We start from the raw sequence: 26,115 nt of genomic DNA on the forward strand, positions 1-26,115 counted from the left end.
TTGATTTCCTTGAATAGTATGTTCATTGGCACTTGGAATTTTCAGGAATTTTTGTTTTTATTTATATATATTTTTTTAATTTTTAAACTTTAGTAATTCCTTACTGATGGTAGAGTATTATCTTTTTTATTTAAATTTCTCCAATGACTATTGATATTGAGAATGGTAGCTCAGATTTGAAAATGAAAATCACAGGGTGAAGGCAAATGTATTACAGCTAAAGAATTTGGGGAATTTAGGAGAAATCAAGACAGTCTTATTTCCAGCTGAATATACTCTAAGAACATTTGGAAATACAACTGAAAGATGATCACTGAAATAGGAATTTTGCACACATATGTATCTTTCAGCAAACTGGCCAGAAACAGATGACACATTTAAAAGGATTTACTGAAACAGAATTTAGTGATGAAAGAATGAGCGGAAGTAATAACAGAATTAAAAGAAGTAAGAGATGATGAGATACTCATGGAGTAGAATGGTGGGCTTTTATCACCTCTAGAAATTACAGGAAAAAAAATAAAGGAATAAATATTATCAAAGACCAGTAAGAAATAGAGCCATGGAGAAGGCAGTCTAGACAAGCTATCTTTTTGGAGTTTTTCACATTTGTTAAAATATACTTTGGTGGTGAGCCAGTCTACAAGAGCAGGACCCACCTTTACGTAGGCTCCCAGAAGGCCACCAAATATATCTAGCTAGTTTCTCCAGAAACAGAGAGTGGTATCACTCTCACTTGTAACACTTACGTTTGAAGGTGAGAAAGTAGATGTTCTCACCTGTGCAAAAGCAGAGGGTACAGCATAATCAGTAAATCTCCACAGAAAAATTGAAAGTATTCAGAAAAATAACGAGGAAGTGATCAGAGGCCAAAAGGATTGTGCACAATTAAAATGTCCTTGAATAAGAGAGATGAAGGAAAATTCCTGGGGGAAAAACACTGAGAATTCTATTACCATCGAGTTAAAGTTCTGATTTCTGTTTTCAAAGAAGGGACCTCAATCAGCAGATAGATAAGCTGAACGAGAACAAACAGAAGGAAAGGAAAACAGAGTTCAACTAATTTATTTGAGAACTTTTACAGAATGGATTAGAAAACTAGCTCTAGGAAAAACATGGAAAAAGTTGGGTATCCTCACATGGAAAACAAAATGTAAATTCATGAAAAAAATTAGTTACTATACACTCAGGAAACATTATTTTGACTCTTTCTCTGTGTCTTAAAGAATCCTCACCAGAAACTAATCATGTAAAATAATATAAAAATGGTAGAAAGCATAGCTACATTAAATTGAGAATGAGTAAAATCATTACTAATGTTCAAATCAGACAATGCTGGAGAACATTATGCTAAGTGAGATTTTAGCCAGTCACAAAAAGTAAGAAATCAGATGCTCTCCATAATAAGTGTAAGCTAGGGAGAAAATGGGTCATAGGAGGAACTCTAGACGAAGAAGGAGATACTGTAGATGAGCAAATAAGGCGACCTAACCGAGGGGATGGAAGGAGGGAAGAGGGAGATTCCCTAATGTACATGATGTACGTTTACAAACACGTCAGAGTCAATCACTAAGCCAAACAGGAGAAGGATGAAGGGGCGAGGAAATAGACTGGGAACTGGGGAAGGACTAAATGAATGATGTGTGCATGTATGCCTCTACCATCTTGTACCTCATTAACATACATGATTATAATGCACCAATAAAAATTACAAAAAGAAAGATGACAGAAATTAGACAATATATGTACTCTCAGAATTATTTTGATATCTCCTGGTGTAGAGCTACGGAATGAAGAACTTTACATTTTAAAAAAAATTTAAAGGGGGTAAGTTACTTGGCTCTGGCTAATTCTCACCCAAGATAAAACTTTGTCTTGTTCATTGTATGCTTTTGAAAGAATTCAGTTGTACCTTTCATCGGAGATGGATTCCAGGTGCTTTGCATGGAGCATATTCCTTTGTTTACTGGCATCAACACTGATGAGATACTGGAGGGAGGCAGTGCTTCTGGAGGACAACCTGAAGGCAGCAGGATCCAGGCATTTATCTCTATGCTGCTGACTACTTCTATAGCACGCCATCAGGGGAGAACTGAACACCCGTGTTGAAAACTTTGTTTAGCACTGTCAGATGGTGTTCATGGAATTGAGTTTTGGCAGTTACCCCTGATGCCTCAATGAGGGACACAAGAAGAACCCCCCTGTGAAACCTGTTGTTGTCTTTTTATACAGATGTTGAACACTTTGTTCCTGGGTAGCATAATTTCTTTTACATGAGGATTTGAGAAATTTTCTTTCTGGGCTCAGTATCAGGAGTGTTATGCTTCTTTAAGCAACTGGTTGGATTTTATTTTTATAGATAAGATGCATCTTGCAACTGATTGTATATCCATTTGTGTGGCATGCCAGGAATCTTGAATTATTTAGACACGTAATCAATTATTTAGCCACACGAACACGATGTTTTACATATGCAATAGTTGTATCAAAGTAATTAGTGATAACTATTTTAATCAAATAGTACGGAAATTATTAGTAAGCAAAGTTCCATTCCCAGTATTTCGTCTTTTCTTGTTCTTCTCTTCCTATGTACTTATATAACAATTTGTTTACTTATTGACATAGAAATTACTTATTGACAATGTCTTCATCATGGATCATTTAGTGGTTAGTTATCATACTTTGCCCCATACCAGTCCAGTTGTATGTATTATATAAAATATAGTAGATATAATATTTATAAATATTTTAAATTTTCTATTATTTTACAAAGACATTAACAAAAGATTGAACTATTAATACACACAATTGTCCAGGGAAATGTGAACAATGCTATTCACAATGCTACGTCAACTGCTTTGAAGTTCACTAAAAGTTAATCTGTGGTGATAGAAATAAGAAACATGTTTGCATAGGACAAGAAGTAGCATAGACTGATAAAGGTATTGACCATGGAGGGATTTCAAAGGTCATTTCTGGGGTCCTAGGACATTTTGTATATATTGTACAGCATGGGTATCGTACAGGTGTATGTATTTCTCAAAAGTGAGTGGTCCGGTCAGGGAAGGTGCCTAACTGTCAGGAAATGCCTTCTGAGCTGAGTCCTTCAGGATATGTGTGTCCAGACAAATTACCACGAGGAGCAGAGAACCCTTGTGTGGAAGCTTTCCAGAAATGTTGGAGTGTAGAGCTTTATGGGGGGACCTCCCCAGAAAGTGTAAAAAGATCTAGAAATCACATCCAGCTGGGACATGGAAAATACAGTTCTGCATTTCTATTGAAATTGTTAACATGGGGAAAATCTAAAATCTGCTAAGAAATGAGATTTCTGTTAAAGTGATTACAGTGACCACAGGTTTATGACATCAATGTAAATAATCATCAATGTGTGTTTCTAGTTGAGTAGAGACATTTTCTATTTCATGCACAATCTCTCACTATAGAAAGCATGTATGCGCCCTTGTTGTTTACCTCCCAGGACTTTCTACATTGAGCCTGTGGTCAGTAGCCCCCAAAGATCTTCCTGAGCTTACTTATACATTTGCTATGGGCTTTAGGCTTCATTTTTAGTCAAGCAAAAATCTTTACACTAAAATGGAGCCTCATGCATTTGCTGCAGGAAGTTGTGATCTCTTATATTAGTTCTCTTGAAAAATAAAATTTACTGCAGACTAAATATACATGTTCTCTTCATAAAGCATAAGTTATACTTCAGACCCCATAATAGTAAAGCTGAAGAAATGTTTCTTCATGCATCACACCCAACACACTTCTAAATCCCTATGTATTTCTTCCAGCCTGATAAATAAAAAGGTTCAAAGTCTTATAAAATGATTTTCCAAAGTTTGTTGGATTTTAAATGCCAAGTCATTGGAAAGTCTTTCAGTGAGTTTAGTCTTTTTTGTTCTGTCTGTATTGAGGAGAGGATTTATTAATGTCAAAGATTCTCTTAGGAAGGCTGAGCGTCTGGGTCAGTGGTAAAAGCACTTGGCTTGCATGTGTGAAGTCCTGGGTTCCATTTCTAGAATGAGAGAGAGAGAGAGGGAGAGGGAGAGGGAGAGGGAGAGGGAAGAGAAGAAGAAGAAGAAGAGAAAAGGAGAGAGAGAGAGAGAGAGAGAGAGAGAGAGAGAGAGAGAGGAAGAAGAAGAAGAAGAAGAAGAAGAAGAAGAAGAAGAAGAAGAAGAAGAAGAAGAAGAAGAAAAGAGGAGGAGGAGGAGGAAGAGGAGGAGGAGGAGGAGGAGGAGGAGGAGGAGAGAGGAGAGAGGAGAGAGGGGAGAGAGGAGAGAGGAGAGAGAAGAGGGGAGGGAAAGGGAAGGAAAGAATAGAAGAGAGAGGGGAGAGAGGAGAGAAGAGAGAGAAGAGAGAAAGAGAGAGAGAGAGAGAGAGAGAGAGAGAGAGAGAGAGAGAGAGAGAAGGGGAGGGAAGAAGAGGAAGAAGAGAAGGAAGAAGAAGAGGAAGAGGAGGAGGAGGAATATGCATCACAGGATATAAAATATTTATTATGTAATATTTTAGAAAAAAATATTTGATTCTCCTCTGAAACCATATGAATTATTATTTAAGCCAGCATTTAAAAAAAACACAGTATGGAAAGACTCAGAAATTCTTCACTTATTAAAATTTCAGTGATGTGTAGATTTTCCTTATGTTAGCATTTAGTTTTTTTGAAAGTTAGCATTGTGAGTGACTTACAATATGTTAACAAAAACTATGTTTTATGCTTGCACAAATTATAGGCTAGTGCTATTAATTTAACCCAACATAATTTTCAAGTTACATAAATGCATGGTTAATCAAAATAATAATAATAAAAATAATAATAATAATAATAACAACAACAACAATAATAATAATACTCTATTCTAAGTGTATGCCCAAATCACAGACAATGAGAAAGATTTAACAGCAGCAATGTATAATTCACAAGTTGCTCTAATGAATTATTTTAGTCGTTCAGTGATAAATTTGGCTGGGGTCTTCATATATCTACAAAGCACTTAGTATTTTGTAAAAATACTTGTCTAAATGAAGACTGAACTTTAAAATGGCATTACCCTATGAAAAAGATTTAAATTCATTTTAACTTTGCAGATTTTGATCTGCACATTTTCAAACCTAGCAGTTTGGTAAAAATTAGCCATAGTTCTTATTTCTTCCTTTTTCACACCTATGTGAAAAGCTGCAAGTGCTTGATAAAAGTTAAATTATGTGGAGGGAAAAAGGTGCCTTTTCAAGACCAATGACAGTTACTCATTGCCACTAAGGCAATGTGTGTCTTTTGTGTCTGTGTGTGTTAATAGAGATTTTCATTTTTAGTATATTGTGTAAGTCAAACCTAATTTACTCACATCGAAACCACAGAGGAGCCTCTGGTGCTAATGACCATAGTAGAAATCTCTTTAAAGATAACGTGTGAGGAAAAAAAAATACAAAATGTTGTCAAAAGTTTTGGAAATGAAAACGAAGAGAAAAATAAAATATGGATTCTCTATGAAGTAGGGTGGCAATCATATATATGAACAAAATTTGGCATAATAAGAATCATCAAACTTTAATTTTGATATCTAAGCATGCACTGTCAAATATCAAAAATAAAATGTATCTTCTCAAGCTGTGTGTGATGGCGCACGCTTGGAATCCCCGCATTTGGGAGGCTGAGACAGAAGGATCACAGTTCAAGGACAGCCTCAGCTACTTAGTGAGGCCCTTTGCAACTCAGTGAGACCCTGTTTCAAAAATAAAGAAAAAAAAATCAGGTTGGGCTGTTCTCTACCTTCAGACCTTCACAGACCTTCATTTCCAGGTGAAAGTTTGATTTTCAAGTGGAGAGTGGAAGAGCTTGTTTCCTGGTCCCTTGGTGGCCCTTTACTAGGTACTCAGCATCCACTTGTCTAACTTGTCTGAGTTCAAATATCCCTATTCAAAACATAACATCCTTCCCTAATTAAAAGTGTTTTATGGGCAGAAACAATTGAGTGTACTAAAATCTTTTGAATAATGAATATATCGATATTAGACATTTTACGAAATCCACAGCTACAACCTCCTTCTATGTTTTCCTTCAAATGCCTTGAACTTGTGTTGCTAATCAGCGTGACACTGTCCTATCCCCGGGCCATATCCCATAACTCATAAGCCCAGGAGTGGCTTTTATTGTCATTTATTATACCAAAAAACCCAACAACAAATCAAAATAAAATTCAGAACAAAACAAAATCTAAAACCAAATTTACCCTGTATTATTCTATCCTTATTCAGACTAAACTTGCAAAAACCCTCACAGTTTTCCAACGTGGACACTTTTGCCCAGTAGACGTGGCTCCTTCTTATCTATTCCTGAGCATACTTTGGTTTATGTTTTCAGAGAGTCCACAATTTTAACTATAAGATGGATTTTTGTGTGTGTGTGTGTGTGTGTGGTACTGGGGTTCCTGGAAACCCTTCTACTTCCGGCCTACACTCCCAGACCTATTTTTTATATTTTTTATTTGGAAACAGGGTCTCTTAAGCCAGTGAGGCTGATTTCGAACCAGTGCAATCCTCCTGTCTCCTCCTCCCAAGTGCAGGGATTATAAGCATGTGCCACCACACATGGCAACTGTAAGATGAATTTTGCAAATAAGCTTGTTGAGTCTTTGGGGGAGGGAATCATATGGGGAGAAAAATAAAAAATGATTCTGATTTAAGGAAGTTACTTACAAAAGGAAACATTTCCACACCACTGGAACCAGATGTGGGTGTCTTAAACACCTGAGTTACCTCTTCTTCCTGTGAAGCTACACCTGCTAAACACTGCATCCTAGGCCCCTGCTCTCCATCGCTTAGACAACGTTCTGGCTTCATTGCAGCTGAGCTCTCGCCCGCTGTAGAGTTTGCCTGATTATACAGCGTTTCACAAAACTCCAAATATTAGAAAAGTCACCACTTAGTTACATCATGCACATCTGTCATTCCTTTTAACACTGCCTTTCGCAACATTTTTTTACTTATTTTTGGCCTCAGATGATTACCAATGTCTCAGAGGCAGAGTTGTGAAAGAGTTGGTTGTTCTTTTTGACATTAATATACACGTTAGCATTTTTTTACTGAAAATTGTTTAGGATGATCAATTTTAGATTCATCTATGTGCAATCCATTGAATTCAGGTGATTCTGACCTGAATTCTTGTTTCTGCGTTTGAAGTCAGCAAACTTGATACTGATAATAAGACATGCCCATGGTTGGTTGATTTGTGGATTCGTTTTAAGCTAAAAGTTAGCTAGAAAAGGACCTGAAAGGAAAGAAAAAAAGTCTTTGTTTTCTTGATAACATGTCAGCAAGATGCACAGTGCTTGCTCTCTTATGTTAAAATCCAACACCATTGTGTGTGTTTCCCATAATTTTGCAGTCCATTCATCTGTTGATGGAGACCTAGGTTGGTTCCATATTTTGGCTATTCTACTCAGCTATAAAGAAGAAGAGAATCATGTCATTCACAAAAAGATTGTAGGACCTGGAGAACATTATGTTAAGTGAGATAAGCCAAGCACAGAAAGAGAAGGGACATATGTTTTCTCTAATATGCTCAAACTAGGGAGTAGTAGGAATACCAGAAGGATTCCAGACAATGGAGGGGAAGCCTCAGCAAAGCTAGAATAGAAGGGTAGGAGAGGAAGAAGCCTGAGGTTGATTAATGGAGGAGCTACATCTGAATACATGTAAAAGTATGAATATAGCATGGTTAACCTGGACACTCATTGTTGGGAGAAGGAAGGTGCAGTGGGGTTGGGGGAGAGGGTACCAAGCACAGTCTGAATGTATGCTATTTTCAGTACATTCCACATAAAATAGAAATAAAAAATTCAAGACCAGCTCAGGATTTCGGTCTGAAGAAGGCAGGAGGAAGGGTGTGGCTGTTTCTAATGGGCCTTGCTAGTGTGCTTCTGAGATAAAACCAAGGTCACAGTAGTGTCTTCCTGAAAGGGCATCAGGTTTTCAAAGCATGTCATAGACTAAATATTACACATTTTGCAGGTTACTGGGACCATCTCAAGGATATATAAAAACACTTAAATGTGGAGGAAATATTTCAACACATCCCTTGTCATTTGTGGGTCTTATACTATAAACAGACATAGAATGTGAATTGGATAATAACCCTTACACTAAAAATTCAGTGCCAAAATTCATGTGTGAACATAGATCCCAGCCTTTCCATGCAAAGCTACTCAAAAAATATCTCTTTGATTACTACTTATTCAAATTTTATTTTTAAATATTGTCATAAATGATAAATTTTTGAAAGTTAGAACTCCTGGTTTGATATAAAAACAAATTGTTCTGTTTGGGAGTTTAACCAACTAGCATTATAATGTAATGTCTATGCAGCTGCTATGTTAAAATCTTTTGATTTCTATGCTTAAAAACCAATTTAAACTTTGCTGGTATTTCCCCTCCATTATCTGGAGTCCCACTAGTATCCTTTGTGTTTCCTAGTTTGAATGGAAAGATAGGAGAGGAGGAAGGCTGATCTTGATTAATGAGGGTCTACATCTGAACATGTGTAAAATTATGAATAAGACATGGTTAACCTGGACAACTATTGGTGGGAGGGGGGAAGGGAAAACGGGGGCGGGGGGAAGAGGGCCCCAAATATAGTTTAAATGTATACTATTTATGTTCAATAAAAAAATTGTTAAAAGAAAAAAATAAAATAAATAAAATAAACCAATTTAAGCAAAAACGAACAAATATCTAACGCAGAATATAGCTTTGAAAAACTCACGTTATTTAATAGACAGCTGGAATGCATGTGTAGATTAAGACAACTGCATTTTAAAATAGCACAACCTCTCATTTATTTGACTTGCATACTTTAAGATATAATGGTGTCTTTTCTTAAATCTTCCTTGGATTACAATTTCACATTGACATTTTTTCTACCATTAGACTGTAATCTTCAGGGTAGAGTTTATGGCTCTGTACCTTCCCGTCTCACCTGTATTATCTTGCTATGCATTTGTTATGCAATAGACTTCTTACCAATGCTTTTTGAATGAATGTTATCTATGCCCTAAAGGAAACCCATTTGTTCTTTGTAGGAAAAAAATAAAATAAAATACTGTGAACTTTCATCATTAGATTATATCCATAGAGCATTACTCTCGACAAAATCTACCCTTATGAGAAACATAAAATTAACATGTTTCTGACTCACTGAACACATTTTTAAAATGCATGTATTCCAGTAAAAGGTAAAAAAAAAAAAAAAAAAAAAAAAAAAAAACCTTGACCTCTTCCAGTGTTAAATTTTCTACTTGGTGTTGAAGGTCATGTTCAAATTTCCAGGGCTGTCACGGGAAGATAATGTGGAAAACACGTTTTTTTCTTTTTTTAAAGTGAAAAATATGGTTGGATTCTATACAAAATTTTAACCCTGTGATTTAAAAACAAATGATTAAACCTCAATTTAAAGTAGGCATTGGATTTTGCTGGGGTGCCTTATACTGATTCCATCTTGAAACATATTACTATACTTACCAACTTAAAAGACCCTTGGAAACTTCGGACCATTTCCCATTTAAAACAATTTGTTTCTAAAGGAAAAAGCAAAGAAGCTATTTATTTTTCAAATTGTTTACTATGTAAGGGTGTAAAATCTTGTTACTGGATAAATAAAACGAGTATAGTTTAGTATTTAGCACATCAAAAAATGGTTAATTCTACGGTATGGTCGCCCAATCTTTAACCCCCCCCCCTTTCTCTTTCTAGGCCTTTCCTGGCAACATCAACTCGGACAGCGTGGTCAGGCACGATTTGCAGCTGCCGGTCGTCGCCCGCTACGTGCGCGTGGTTCCTCTGGACTGGAACGGGGAAGGCCGCATTGGGCTCCGCATCGAGGTCTACGGCTGCTCTTACTGTGAGTAATCTTGTTTTTGTCCTTTTTATTTCAATAATAATTAAGTTTTTACTTTGCTTTGAGGTCCTGGGGACTGAACACAGGGCCTCACAAGTCCTAGTCAAGTGCTTACAGCCCCAGTCCAGGAATTACAGGTTTATTAACTAATATAACTTGCTTTCTCAGAAAACAAACCTCCAATTTTATAATAGAAATAAAATGTATTTTTTTACTTTTTTTAGGGTGGGACTTTTTTTGTAGTACTAGCCATTAAACCCAGGAACCAGGGACATTCTACCTCAGAGCTATACTTAATCCCAGACCCCCTTTTTTTCAGTACTGGGATGGAACCCAGGGACATTCTATCACTGAGAAACACCCCTAGTCCTATTTTTTAGTCATTTTTATTTTTTTGGTGGTACTGGGGTTCCTGGAAGCCCTTCTACCTCCGGGCTACCCTCCCAGACCTATTTTTAAAATTTTATATGGAAACAGGGTCTCCTAAGCCAGTGCGCGCGGCTGGCTTCGAACCTGCGCGATCCTCCTGTCTCTGCCTCCCAAGCGCGGGGATCACAAGTGTGCGCCGCCACACCCGGCTAGTAGTTTTTATTTTTGAAACAGGGTCTCACTGAGTTGCAACAGGCCTCACAAAGTAGCTGAGGTTGGCCACGAACCTGTGATCCTCCTGTCTCAGCCTCCCCAATGCTGGGATTACAAGTGTGTGTCACCACGTCCAGCTCTTTTTTTTCTTTTTTTGAAACAGGGTCTTACTAAGTAGCGAAGGACCTTGCTAAATTGCTGAGACTGGCACTGAACCTGCGAGCCTCTTGTTCCAGCCTCCTGAGTACTTGGATTAAGAGTGTTGACCATCACTCCCGTCTTATTTTTTCACGATGTATATTGTACACACTAATATCCACAGATACACATGTAAGAGTGTGAGAAGTAAAGGATTTAGAAAGTGATTTTTGTCTAATAGGCTAAAATGGCCAAGCTTATTTATGAAATTGCCTAGAATCTTATAAAATATTTAAGCGGAAACGCCTAGTATTCTCTACCTTTGCAGCTCTCGGTGATGGGTTCTGATAATTCAGAAGGACTTCCAAGCCCTTCTGTGCTCTGCCTCTTTGTATTTAAAAGCCAACCACTGGATTTTAATGTCAACTAAGTTTTGCATTTCTATGAGTTGGTTAATTTTTCAAATCTATCTAGTCACCTAAAATGATTCATTTTACTTAATCATGTTTAAACTAGTTCCCTTTTCTAGAAATCTCTTAAATGGATTGAACTTTTAAAAATGTCCTAAAATACCTAATACCTATGTCTATTGTTCCAGTGTATGGATTTGAGGGGATTGTAATTCTGCTATTATCTCTACTTATTTTTATTTAAAATACAGTTTTCCCCCTTAATATGAGTGGCATGTTATAAGACATCGAGTGGATGCCAAAAACCTGGTGGGTAGCAGTGAGCCTCCCATATATATATATATATAGTGGCTGGGCATGGTGGCGCACACTTGTAATCCCCACGCTCGGGAGGCAGAGACAGGAGGATCGCGCAGGTTTGAAGCCAGCCGCCCGCGCTGGCTTAGGAGACCCTGTTTCCAAATAAAAATGTAAAAATAGGTCTGGGAGTGTAGCCCGGGGGTAGAAGGGCTTCCAGGAACCCCAGTACCACACACACACACACACACACACACACACACACACACACACAGATATATATATATATATTTGTGTGTGTGTGTGAAAACTATACTTACGTACATAAGTATGTATGAATAAAAGTTTAATTTCTAAATTAGACACAGTAAGAGATTAAGAACAAGTAGTAATGAAATAAATTATAACAATATAGTGCATTAAAATTATTTAAATTTTATGCATTTTTGTTTCTGGAATTTAATTTTAATATCTTTGGACCAGAGGTCACTGAATTCATAGAATGTAAATAACAGATGGTGGGGAGGACTACTGTTTTTATTTTCTTCTTCCTCCTCTTACCCCTATTCTTTTTATTATCCACTTGAATAATTTTCCACATCCTCTGCTCATCCGTCTTCACTACGACTTCAGTTTTTTGGAAACTCAATCTGTAGAACTTCTTTTTCAGAACAAAGCTGATGGGTTCCTCTACAGAGGGTTTTGCTTTGCTTATTTTCTTCCGTGAAGGCAATACCAACACAAAATTACTTTAAAGATTGCTTACATCTTTTTGAAACCACTAGGTAATATAAATTCAATCTGTGAATACAAACCTTGCAAACACCGGCTTCATAATATGATTTTTCCAGTAAAATATTTTCCTCTTTGCAGGAAATATTTTTTCTGTTCTCCTATCTGTGTAGGGAGAAAGAAAGTTAGGTTTGGATAGGGTGAGCAGTTGGACAATCAAATGTGCTTAAGAAAGTTATACTTTTTCCTACCATTTTTATAGACCCATAAATATAAAACATCACTATATCCATAAAATGGAAACTTTCCTTGTTTGACAAGCTTCTGAATACTGAGGAAATACTTAGTATTTTATGAAAATACATAGTCATTACATATGTATGGATGTAGTTGCAGAGATTGGGGAGATAGCAGCTATAATGATAACTAAGTAAGATGTTATTAATTCACAGGCAAAAGGATCTGTACAACTCAAGCAGATTACAAAGAAAGGTCCATGGAGATTATCAAAAACTTCTGTAGGTGTTTAGATATAATGAGAAAAGAGACTAATTAGCTCTTTGGCGGCATGTGGCTCTTCAAGACGTAGGTGTTTAGGAGAAGCCTTGACAGTAAGTTAGGATCCTTGCTACTGTGAAGTCTGGGTGTCCATGGATACAGAGCACTGTCTTCACAAGATGTAGTCCTTTATCAGCATGAAAAACCTTAGAGGAAGCATGATTATTCTTTAAGTCATAAAAATGTTGACTGTTCTTCCTGGAAAGGATGAGCTATGTGGTTCTTTTGGTAACAATTATGTACTGTAGACTTTTCCAGCATCATGAAATATGCTAAATGTTAGTAATACCACAGTGAATAAGAAAACCATGGTTTTTGGGAGATAAATTTGAACAACTAATCTAGTGGTATTAACTATGATAAAACTGACAGTATTTGCCCGATGACACAAGAGAAGCCTGAGACAGTGCCAAAGGTCACTGCCACTGTTTGCCAGCCCTTAATTCCCAAACATGAACCCCATGTGACTACTTCCAGTTCAGTTCAAAGAGCCTTTTAACACTCAGAAGCCTTAATTGGGTCCTTTCCCAGTTAATATTTCTTAAAGGTAACATTTTACCTGTTTTGTATAAGTCACTTTCCCATTTATGATTTTATATCAATGGAATATAAAAAATTATATTTGATTTTTTTCAAAGATAATCCATAAAATATTTTCATGTTGTGATTTAAGGAATTAGTTTATTTCCATTAATATTATATGTGAATATTCTAACATGATTTGTTCATTTCATGTTTGTGAACATTTGAATTATTCTCAGTTTGGGGCTATTTCTATAGAATTTCCACAAGTGTCTCATATGGATATAGAATTAGGAATGGATAGCATCAACCTAGCATGTATGCATGGTCAACTTTTTCCACTAATAATAACAAAGATTTTTATGAAGTGGCCGTAAAAATTTAGGTTCTCACCAACAATATAGAAAAAATCCTGTTGCTTCACAAATTGAGACATTTATATTAGGTTGAAAATTAGTGGGTGTTCATTTGATCTCATTTCAGTTGTACTCAATATTTTCCTGATTTTAAAAGAGAATAAGCTTATTGATATTTTGTATATACTCTTTTTTAAGTGTTTATTCAAGAATTTTGCCCAAATTTCTTTGGGATGTTATTCATCTTTGAAAAATGTTTTGAGTAGTTTTTATAGCCAGCTCTGTCTCTCACTCTGTCTCTCTCTCTATATCTTTCTTTAACTCTCTAGGCACAACTCATTTTTAGATGACTTTCCTTTTTTTTTTTTTTTTTTTGGTGGTACTGGGGTTCCTGGAAGCCCTTCTACCTCCGGGCTACACTCTCAGACCTATTTTTATAACTTTTTTTATGTGGAATCAGAGTCTCTTAAGCCAGCGAGGCTGGTTCCGAACCAGCGCGCTCCTCCTGTCTCCGCCTCCCAAGCGCGGGGATTACAAGCGTGCGCTGCCACACCCGGCTTTAGATGACTTTCTTTAAAAATAATAAATTTAGAACTAAAATTGTTAATGAGGTTGTATAAGAATACACAGTAAAGGGCAAAAGTATTTTATTAAAAGGCACATAATCTTCTACTTTTGCATTGTTTAAAATATGACCATACCTTCTATAGTCACTGCAAGTTGATTTGTAAGATTGAGTTAATGCTCCATGGGCTTTCCCATCGAGCCTGGCCTTTGAAAGTCACAAGATGGAAAGGAGAAATAACTGAAGGAAAAGAGAAAGCCAGCCTCTAGTGAAAAAATCATACAGCTTTAGGAAAATGTGTTAACATTTATACCAGTAGATACCTACAGACTAAATGATAAATTGGCAAAAAATAAGTAGAAAAATAAAATAAGTAGAACTTGTGAAATAGCACTGCAGTAGGTTGAACAATGCCCCCAAAGTCATCAGCACCAAGTTCCTGCGAAAGACAAAGAGTTTGCAGTCAGGGTTAAGAATCTTGACCTGGGATGAGTACTGTGAACTATCCAGGTGGATTCTTAAGTTCCATTATGTGCATCCTTATGAGAGAGAGGTGAGGGAGATTTCACAGACAGGAAGAGATGAGGTATTGTGCCTGGGAGGCAGAGGCTGGAGGGATTTGGCTGATAATCAGGGATGCAGGAGCCACCAGAAGCCAGGCGAGGCGAGGCGAGGAGCAGAGTGCACCCTAGAGCCTCTGGATGCAGTGTGGTACTCTGGACACCCTGTGAATCTGACTTGAGACTTCTGGCCTCCAGAACAGTGAGGAAACAGAGATTTCTTTGGTTTTCAGCTACTAAATTCATGGTAACTTTTTATGACATCATCAAAAAACTAGCACAAGCATCAACATGATTTTAGAAAATAAAAATTTGTAGAAAGACATTCTAAGAACTCCAGGGAAGGGCACTCCAATATCACTGTCTACAAAGATGTGAATGTCCTCAAGTTCGCTCTCACTACTGGCCAGGATTGGCTTCCTAGGGATGCAAATGTGGCTAGGACCGCAGAGGAACTCGAGTGTTAATCAACTTTAGCTCAGTTGAGTTTGAATTTAAATTCTGGAACTGCTGACTACCATGTTTCCTCTTATATCCTCTCAAAATCTAAACAGCCCATAATATTTATTATTTAATGTCAGGCTTTCATTTTTTCCCTTCGTTTGGAAAAATAATTTAAAATTTCTGAAAACTGTCTTTACTCTCAAAAATGGAATGAATTGTCATCTCCATAATGATATCACAACTCTTTTTGTTGTTCTGGGTCCACAGATTGGATTTACAGTTACTGGGGCTGGCCTTGAACCCGCAATCCTCCTGTCTCAATCCTCCAAGCACTAGGATTACGCCAACGTGCCAGACCCAAAAGTTACTACAATTAAAAAATTCATCTTGCCGGGCGTGGTGGCGCATGCTTGTAATCCCCGCGCTTGGGAGGCAGAGACAGGAGGATCACGCAGGTTTGAAGCCAGTCGTGCGCGCTGGCTTAGTCCAAATAAAAATATAAAAATAAGTCTGGGAGTGTAGCCCGGAGGTAGAAGGGCTTCCAGGAACCCCAGTACCACCAAAAAAAAAAAAAAAAAAAAAAAAATCATCTCTACTGTTATTTAGATTGCAGTGGACTCTTAGATGACCTTTTTGCTTTTCTTAAACTTGTCTCCTCAAGGGCTTTCTTTGATTTCCATTTAGGAAAGGAATCATGTGTCTTTGAGTGAGGAAACTTGGATCAGATGTCACCTCCCATTTCATTCTCTTTCTGGGTAGCAGGCCTGTGCATCCCAGGGTCTCAGCAGGCAGAAATGTGACTTTGACTGCTCCTTTGGGAAACAGAGAAACAAATTCTCTCTTCCTTCCAGAAACCTATCAGAGGGTTTGTCTGGGATCTGTCCAGAACGTGCAGTCTAGAAAAGAGAGTTTTGCCCTTCTTCCTTCAAAGTTTGCCAAAAAAGCTAGAGAAGGGGAAACTGTGTAGCATTGTTTTGTTTGTGTGCTTCTTCTAATTCCCCCCGTGTCTCTCGTTTTTCCAGTTCTTTTATGATCACTTTTTCTTTTAAGAAATTAGGTCCATCTCAAGGTTGAAAATAAGAAGTTCGCTGTATCCCAGGTGGAGAATTTCAGTTCCAGGTCATTGCTTCCACATCTTTGGGGCTTCTTGAACTGTTTCTGTTTCCTGACTTGTCTTGAATAGAATATGAATTCCAATATTAATGAATCTACACCCGTATCAAATTATTCTGCTCCTTCTGCACTTGGTTTTCCCACAAGTTTAGTTGAAACAAGCGCATGCTGTTATTTTTAAAACTCAGAGATATGTCCCACGGCTCTTGACTCAGTAAGCTTTCTACCACAGCTCTGACACTAATTTTATTCCATACTGTAAAGACTGCAGGAAGCAAAAAGAAAAGTCTCAATTTAATATATTTTTTTAAAAAAACCATCACCTGTGGCTGCATTACTCCCACACATTTATTTTATAAGAGCTAAACACAGTGTATTGATTAAAGTAATGATCGTTTTAGATGGCAAATGCTAAATTACCTTTTAACCACAGGTTTCATAAGAATAAAGTTAGCACATTGGAAAACCAGGATTACAAACAACTAAAGTAATTTGTATTTATGCCTTCAGTTTGAATGAATAATTAATAAGGCCTAGAGAGGTTACCCAAAGTAAATCATGGTAACACATTGGTGCTGGCCAAGGAAACTACTTATCAAAAGAATCCAAATATAAAAATTGGGGGACAATGATCATGTTTAGTGTACCATATGCATGCTGTACCATGGTATATCTGCCTACTCCAATGAGAATTCCCTCTTTTAGGAAAACTGGTTACTTTCTTGGCTGGTATTCTTCCAAGGCAAGAGATACTGCTGTCTATATAGAAATTAGTTTCCTGGGGCCTTGGTATAAATTTCTACCAAATTTAGCATGAAACATAATTTATTTATTCTCTCATACTCCTGGGGAGAAGAAAATCAAAATTAAGGTGTTAGCAGGACTGCTCCCAGCCTCTTCTCCAACATTCCAGCCTCTGTCCCTGGGGTCCCATGGCTTGTTTCTCCATGTGTGTTTCCTATCTCTATTTCTACATATTGCCTTCTTATCAGGACACCATCATTTGACTTCCAGTCAACCCTAACTCAGCAGGACTGCCCAACTGACTCTCTCTGCCCAGATCCAGTTTCCAAGTAAGTCCATGTTGTGAGGTTCTGAGTAGACACGGACATTGGGGGGGGTGCTAGTCAATGCAATACAATAAGTATTTATTAAAATCTGTAAGAATTTATGTTCAGGTTCATTTAGCTGAGCAGAGTAATGAACAGTTCTGGCATCTAAGCCATGTTGTCTTGTTTAAATTAGTTGTTTAGTTTTGTATTATGTTGAAATATATTGATCATAGGATACTTGTCTTTTCATTTATGAATTTTTTTCAGTATCTTTAATGAATGTTTGAGAGTCAGCTATATTAAGGCATTTTGGAGACAAAGCATTGCTCCTGGCCTCTAGGAGATTAAATCTGGGAAAGAAAGATGGACAAGTAAATAGGTATAAGACTCCATGATAAAAAAAAGCTGCTACCAGCCAGGTGTGGTATTGCTTCCTTATAATCCCATCATTGGGGAGGCTGAGACCGGAGGATTGAGGTTCGTGGACAGCCGCAGCTATTTAGGCCCTCTGTAACCTAGTGAGACCCTGTTTTAAAATAAAGAACAAATGCCGGGCATGGTGGCACATGCTTGTATTCCTCGCGGTTAGGAGGCTGGAGACAGGAGGGTTGTGCAGGTTCTAAGCCAGCCGCGCTGGCTTAAGAGACCCTGTTTCCAATTAAAAATATAAAATAGGTCTGGGAGTGTAGCCCAGAGGCAGAAGGATTTCCAGGAACTCCAGCACCACCAAAATAATTAATAATAATAATAATAATAATAATAATAATAATAGAAGAAGAAGAAGAAGAAGAAGAAGAAGAAGAAGAAGAAGAAGAAGAGAGAGAGAAAGAAAGAAAGAAAGAAAGAAAGAAAGAAAGAAAGAAAGAAAGAAAGAGGGTAGGGGTGTAGCTCGGAGGCCGGATGTCTCTGAGTTTCATCCCCAGACCCACAAAAAAAAGAAAAAAAGAAGAAAAAGAAAGAAAAATGCTACTATCAAGAAGAAGAAAAATTCACTGATGTTGATAATGGGATAATGTATTGCCCACCTTAAACTTGATGAAAATGAGGGAAACCTTCCAGATAACAAATAGCTTCTTCAAAGACATAGAGACTACGGGGAGAGAGCATCATTTGTTTCATACTTGGACTTTTTCATTAATGCGTGTGCATGTGTATATGGTTAAAATGAGCATTTAGTATTTCTTGGAGCATTAGTCTATTTGTGACATATATTAATTAATTCAACTAACACTAGTTGATTTCTACTATTTGAAAAGCATTTTTCTAGTTTAACGTACAGTGCAAACCTGAGCACAAGAAATGTAGGTTTACAATGCTTTAATGAGTTTACATTGACTAGTACTTCCAAGCTGTTCATTTGATGGATAACTTTCCCCAGGCCACCAGCTAACACTGTCGTCTTACATTCTATCATTTCTATGTTGCATGTTTATACTCCACTAATATGAACTATACATACTTCCAAATACATGAATGCCCTGCTTTTTCAACATGCATCCATTCAATTGAGATATTCTATCTGACTGTAATCCCCTCTCATCTTTCAATAGACCAATCTGTTATCTTCCAAGATTTAGTTGAGATACAATTTTCAGTCAGAAGACTTCTCTGAATCTGAAACAAACCACATCTTTCTTTTCTGTTCTCCCACTATATCACATGAACATTCCAATCAATTATTTATTCATCAAAATATACTAAAAATAAAGTAGACGACTGTAAGATATTGGCAAGAGGAGGCAGAGATAGTTGCCTAATTTGTCATGGGTATTCCAATCATTTGGAGATTCCTTGTACACAAGAAATGTTTGCTGAAGGGAACTAATAACAGGTGTACATGAGATTGCTGGATCTTATTCTCATTGAGAAATCTGATTCCCATTTGAGGCTGGGTAGACATTTTTATAGGTTGATCAGGGTATCATCCTATTGCATCATTCTGAATGGTGCTCCCAGGACCTGCGGGATGGTAAACAATTGCCAAACTGAATAGGTAAATTGATGTGCTACAATTTAAACTTTAACTTTGATGTGCATTGGTTTAACCAGAGCCATTTAAAGCAGATAACCTCAATGTTTCTCTGTTTCTCTAAATATTATTAGAGTTTGTGTTATTTCTAGTTAAGATTATTTTAAACCACTATTTTTGAACCTATTTAATTAAATATGTTTGTGTGCACATACATACATACACACGGGTACACATACACACATGTAGATAGATTTCTTATTATCTGAGGAAATAAACTACTCACTAATTAATTTGGTCTTGATACCTAGGCTAATTTTAAAAAATATATAGTTTTTGGTGGTACTGAGGACTGAACCCTGGGGTATTCTACCTCTAAGCTACACCCCCGGGTCTGTTTTATTCTTTATTTTGAAACAGGGTCTCACTAACTTGTAGAGATCTCCACTAAGTAGTTGAGGCTGGCCTTGAACCTATGATCATCCTATCTCAGCTTCCCAAGTACTAGGATTACAAGCATATACCACCATACTCAGTACAATTTGAATATATAATTAAATCAAAATTAAAAATAGGTCCAACAGCCGGGTGTGGTGGCACACACTTGTAATCCCAGTATTTGGGAGACTGAGACCAGAGGATCGCAGTTTGTGGACAGCCTCAGCTACTTAGTAAGGTCCTCTGCAACTCAGTGAGACCCTGTTTCAAAATAAAGAATAAAATAAAAGAAATAGGGCAGGGGCTGTAGCTCAGAGGTCGAATGCCCTTGGGTTCCATCCACAGATCTGCAAAAAAAAAAAAAAAAAAAAGGTCCAATAGCTGCCATTGTCAAGTTACACAAGAGAAATAGGTAATTATGTGTACAGGACATGTCATATTCATAAAATTTTGTGTAATTAGAGAGAAATAAATTTCATATGTGGTAACCAGACATTACAAAAAAAAAAAACAAAAAAGAAATGTACCTTGTTGTTAAAATAATAAAATGTAGATTCAAAAATATGCTATATTCTTTAGTTCTTCTGAGTGGTTTGTGTTTCTAATTGGAATTAGAATGTTTGCAATAAAGACGTTTCATAAGTATCTAAATGTGGTTCTCCTTGGTTATGATGACGCAGTAACCAAAAAAATCATCCTTGTAGCAGTTGGCCATTTTTGAGATGGTGAAAAATATGCCAGGTAATGTGTGTTATGGTCTTTAATTATTTCAGCAATGTCAATGCAAAAGTAGGGATAGTAAAACATCATAAGATAATATATTATCTTTTATTGCTAAAGAAGGTCTTCAGTGAGTTTCACTTCTGGATAAACATTTGAACTCATCATCTGAAGTGAAACTTTTTTAAGCAGGAAAAATCTTATATTCCCATTTGCCACGCTAATTGGGATATATGCTATTACTGTTCCATTAATATTTACGGTGTTAGTTTGTTCACTTCAAAGTTAGTCAGTATTGAGTCTTTTCCGTGAGAAAACATAGTAGACAAAACTTTCTACTTAGGTATAAGACATTCACCAATGGTGACTAGTTTGTATTTTGTAAACCCCTCATATGGCACTGATTTGGAGCTGGATTCACATTGTATTTCTTTTGTAAAGTTAAAATTTAAATTTACTCTCAAGCTTTCAAAGTTAAGTTGACACATAAAACCAACAGTATTGATTTAAAAGCGAAATTACTGGTTGTGTATAACATATAATTAAATCCATGCTTGTAGTTCTGAGTGACGAGTAACAGTGTATTTCTACTGTGGAATAAGAGAGGATATGATTTTTATTATACACAGTAGTCCAAAATTATTTTTATTAAATAACTTCTAAAAACAGTAAACATTAACAGAAAGTAAGTCATAAGCCACATACACATACTACGATAGCTAAAAATAAGAATAAGATAATGAAGAACTATGCTACTGCATGGTTCATAAATAAGACCTTTTTATTAATACAAAGAGGAACCATATGCATGCTCTACAAGAATGCTAAAGCTGAAATTCCCCAAAGACTCCCAACCCAGTCCCTTCTTTACTAATGAGGAGCGCGGATACACAGAATTCTGTGACTAGCGTAAGTGACTCAATTGCAGACCTGGGAATCCTGCACACCAGCCTCCAACTCGGCTGGCTCCTTGATACTTGACAACCTCTCTCCCCTGGTTAAATCTTCTGTTCTTCATCCCCACCCATGAGGACTGTGTACAATCTTAGTGCTGGCCCACAGAAAAGAGTATTTTGCGGAGGCAAATGAATATAACAATTGCCTGGCCCATCAGTTATCACCATATGAACAAACAGAAGGACATATTCAGCAAGAAAAATCTCTCTGTGTTATTGCACATTCTGCATGTCCAAGAGGAAAATTGAAATGACTGATTTTCTTCATAATGCACTCATTTAAGAACAGCTTGCAAATAAACACAACTCACGCGTTCGTTGCATTTTGGTGTAGGGAGTTTATCAATCTCAGCCAGTGTATTTCCTCAGGTAATCCTACCTCCTGAGATATTTTAACTACCTTTTACACATAAGGTAATCCTTATTTATGTTAGGCGATTTCAGGGAGTATTAAAGTCTAAGGCACGGTGATACAGTTCATCAGCATTTCACCTCTAATCCCTGCTTAATGTGAGACAAGAAATAAAATTTAAAACACTGCAAATATATAGAAGAGATTCTTTTATTAGTTTTATTCTTGAGTTGTTAGTCTTAATTATCGCCTATTTAAATTAGCTTAGCCGGGGAGAGAAAAACAAATATTTAAGATGGCAGTTATCATCCTTGTGAATTAAAAGTAACAATATAATAAAATAGTTATTTAGTATGCTGACTTTTCAAATTTCAAGCCATCTAAATCACTCAAATTAACAATCAGTCTTTTTAAAACATTAAATAACTTTATCCTTATGAGAATAGTATATCTTTTATATTTAGGCTTGAAAAAAATGGCCACATTTTAGTTGATTTTTTATATTCCTAAACTATATATATATATATATATATATATATATATATATATATATATATATATATGTGTGTGTGTGTGTGTGTGTGTGTGTGTGTGTGTGCATATATATATATATATATATATATGTGTGTGTGTGTGTGTGTGTGAAATCTAATGCTCAAAATATTATCATATTAGTGGTTTTGACTTTTCAAGCTGGTTTTGTGGACTGGGAGGAGCTGGTGGACACAGAATGTGTATTGTCTTCCATTTCAACCCAGTTAATGGGAAAATACTCTCAGAAGAAAGAAGGCAATGCTTTGTGGACATTTGAATATTAAACCTCCCAAGAACTCCCTAACATTGATCTCCCTTAGGAAAAAAGTCCCTTATCTGTGGAGTACTTTGAGCATGGTGTCGCTGATTTCATGATCATGGCTTCTTGGAAAGTAAGTCATAAGCCAGGTTACCTTGAGATATTAAATGGAGAAGACTTAGAACCTAAAGATTTCTGCATGAGATGACCAACTGCCTAACACAGCAGAGACATTCCCACCTACTCCAGGCCAGAAATGACAGGTCTTAGGAACAAAGAAAGAACCTGAGGATGAATGCAGGGTGGATCAGATAGTCTCTTCTGTTTTTTTTTTTATTGATGTATTATTATATTCATACATCATATTGGGGTAAAAAAACTTACGTGGACATACATGTACACATTACCCATTTAACCCCTACTCAATTCCCACCCAATTCCCTCCCCATCTCTCCTTCCCATGCTTGGCTTAGTGGTTAACTTCGATATGTTTAAATACATTGTGTGTTTTAGAGAATTTCCTTGTTCCCCCCTCCCTTCCCCTCATTTACCTTGTCTTGTTTGCTCCTCTATAGGATTTCCTTTTTCATCTAGAGTTCCTCCTATGACCCATTTCTCCTTAAGCCTTCACATATTAGAGAAAGCATCTGATTTCTTATTTTTTGTGACTGACTAATCTCGCTTAGCATAATGTCCTCCAGTTCCATCCATTTCCCTGAAAATGATATAGTTCTGATTTTTTATGGCTGAATAAAATTCCATTGTGTACATATTCCACAGTTTTGTAATCCTTCAAGAATTTTCCCTAAAAACAGGAACAATACAAGGATGTCCATTATTACCACTTCTCTTCAATATAGTACTAGAGACTCTAGCCAGAGCAATAAGACAAGAAAAGGAAGTCAAAGGAGTACAAATAGGAAAAGAAGAACTCAAACTTTCACTATTTGCAGATGACATGATACTCTATTTAGAAAATCTCTTTTTAACTGTGTCTTCTTCCCCTTGTTAGCGAGGATCTGTTTCTTCTCCTTGTGTTATGGTGATGCCACCCGACACAGCATAGAAGTGATCACAGCAGTGTAATAGTCCTGTGTACTCACAGCCTCTGGGAGGAGGATGCCTCCTGCCTGCTCAGCCTCATAGCCTTGCACTTGGAAGCAGAGCCATGGGAGGCTGGCTTTGGAGTATCAGGAGGGTGGGCAGCTTCTGCTCCCACAGAGGATCTGATTGGCTTTTGGGGATAATTCTGTCTCTGTCAGTGGCTGGCAGTTGGAACACTACTTAGGATGAACAGGAGCTGTGTCTCCTCCCTGGCAGAAGAAGAGATCTTGATTCAGTGACTTTTTTCAGGGGAGCAAAGTTGGCAGGTTGCCTGACATGCTCCTTGTTCCTATCTGATGTCAAGGCACATAGAACACTGGGCTTTACTTTCAGGCCTTAAGCCACAGCCTCTTGATTTCTTATTCCTACCAGTTATTGGCAATGTTAGGGTCTGAGTGAGACCTTTGATCTGTATAAATATCATTGGCAATTGGATACTTATATCAACTCCTGCATTGTATCACTTATTAGCTCTAATCCAGTCAACAATGTGCAAAGCCTTGTGCCATGTGGTTGCCCCTACTGGTTATTACGTTGTATGTTTATTGATTTGTGCTATTTTAAACTTGCAATATTAGCCCATTTGTGTATCATATAAAGTTAACCTAGACAATAGAGAAGTGGCTTTTAAATATAGTGTAAAATATAAAATAATTTATATTGATGAAGAGGCCATTTTTCTGTGATTTTTATAGAAAGTATAATTGTTTCCTCAAAATAATTTTACAAGGTTTTTCTATTTTGCAATGAAAAGGGTAAAAATATGATAAAGCTTATTGTTCTCTGAGTTCAAATATAATCATTTTCATAGCTTCTCTGTTTAATTATTATGCCAAAGTTTATTGTGTTTCATCATCTATTAGAGGAAAGATTTTTTGACACCAAATAAAGTATGTTTATTAATGATAAAGTAAACAAATCAAAATAGTACATGGCCAGAGAGTGGCCCAGAGCCACAGAGTCTGGTGGGAGGGTTCATTGCATTTTCCCGATGAGCTTTTACACTGGTGTTTAAAGCACAATGTGGTTAAAATTCATTTAAGGTGATGCTATCCAAAACGTTCTCTGAGTTTCAGATCATGTGCTGACTAGTGGATGTAGTGTCTCCCTCTTTTGTTTAGCTAACAGTGTAGACCCAGCTGTACTGGTCCCCAAACAAGTGTGCTTGATAGTAGGACCTGCTTCATTCTTCTCTCAGGCTACCTTCCATAGAGACTGTAGGTCACTTACTTTCCTTGATATTTTGTTTTAGTTATAGTTTTGTTTTTGTTTTTGTTTTTGTTTTGCAGTACTGGGGATGGAACCCAGGGGCATTCTACTTCTGAGCTACATTCCTGACCCTTTATTTTATTCTTTATTTTGAAACAGGGTCTCACTGAGTTGCAAAGGGCCTAAGTAGCTGAGGCTGTTTGTGAACCATGATCTTCCTGTCTCAGCCTCCCAAATGCTGGGATTACAAGTGTGTACCACCACGCCCAATTTGTTTTTTTTTAATTATTTTTATATTTCATAATAAATTACTACTTTTAACTGCATAACAAAAAAATCACAAGGAAACAAAGGGACAGAAACATTTGGCTTTTCCTTTTGTTTTTTTTTTAATAATTTTTCATTCTTCCCTTTTTCTATTTTCTTGTAGTTTCTTTCAAAATTATAAATAAATAAATAAGTAAACGTTTGAAAACAGGTCATTTATTATGCGCTGGCCAAGAGGAGTGTCAGTACAGGTCAGGATTCATTGTCCATGACACTGTCGATGATGTCTGTGGCAGACCGTCCTTCCTTGGGGGAGGCAGGGGCTGTCCTGTGTGTTACAGAATCTGGAAGCATCCCTGGCCTCTTCCCATTGGATGCTTGCGGGACGGCATGCCTCCCCAAGCAGACTTGACTCCAGATATCACCAGATGTCCCAGGCGAGAACACTGCAGGAAGTGCTGGTGAAGGTGGCTCTTAAGTGTCACCTAGTATCTGGTTCACTATTTGGTTAGGCACTACCACCAAAATAAAATGGACACATTGCAAGAACTGATACATTTATTTAGTTTGTAGATTAGATTATGTGTAAAGGGTCTTTCCTGCATGCTCTAATTTCCTTAGCCTTTGTGTTAATGGAACAATTGTTATTGTATTAAAGGATGCCTACAGATATCTATCACCAATGTATGTACTGTGTGTGTGGAAGCACTACCCCATGACCTTGTCAGCAAAAACATTACCAAGGAATATAAGAACTGAAATCATAATTTGAGGTTTAAATTTTCAAATCTTTATCTGTGCTATTTGTGGAGAAATATGCAAAATGTCTGCTAAAAGTTTTACATATAAGCTACATTGGCTTTGACTACCAATTCTTACCTTTATTAGTCATCAGTTGTAAACTATGATTAATTTGAATTTATAGTTTTTTTTAGGTTAGTTTTACATTTTTCCTACTATGAATTTAAATTTGGGGTAAAGATGCCTAAGATGACTGCATTTTCCCCTTATATTAGGAATTTTTTTTTTTTTTTGTACTGGGGATTAAACTCAGAGGCATTTTACTTTCATGCTACACCTGCA

The 26,115-nt window shown here is 36.9% G+C and overlaps 1 protein-coding gene across 1 annotated transcript in view; it reads left to right on the plus strand.

The window, feature by feature from the left end:
* Positions 1-26,115, plus strand: part of CNTNAP2 (contactin associated protein 2) — a gene marked incomplete at both ends in the record, with an annotated part of 1,557,236 nt that overhangs the window by 274,564 nt on the left and 1,256,557 nt on the right. The window contains one exon of the mRNA XM_080701281.1: positions 9,751-9,898. Coding sequence (XP_080557407.1) covers positions 9,751-9,898 — 148 coding nt within the window. The remainder of the gene's footprint in view (positions 1-9,750; positions 9,899-26,115) is intronic.

Source organism: Muscardinus avellanarius (genome assembly GCF_963383645.1).
Source record: "Muscardinus avellanarius genome assembly, chromosome: 9".
NCBI lineage: Eukaryota > Metazoa > Chordata > Mammalia > Rodentia > Gliridae > Muscardinus > Muscardinus avellanarius.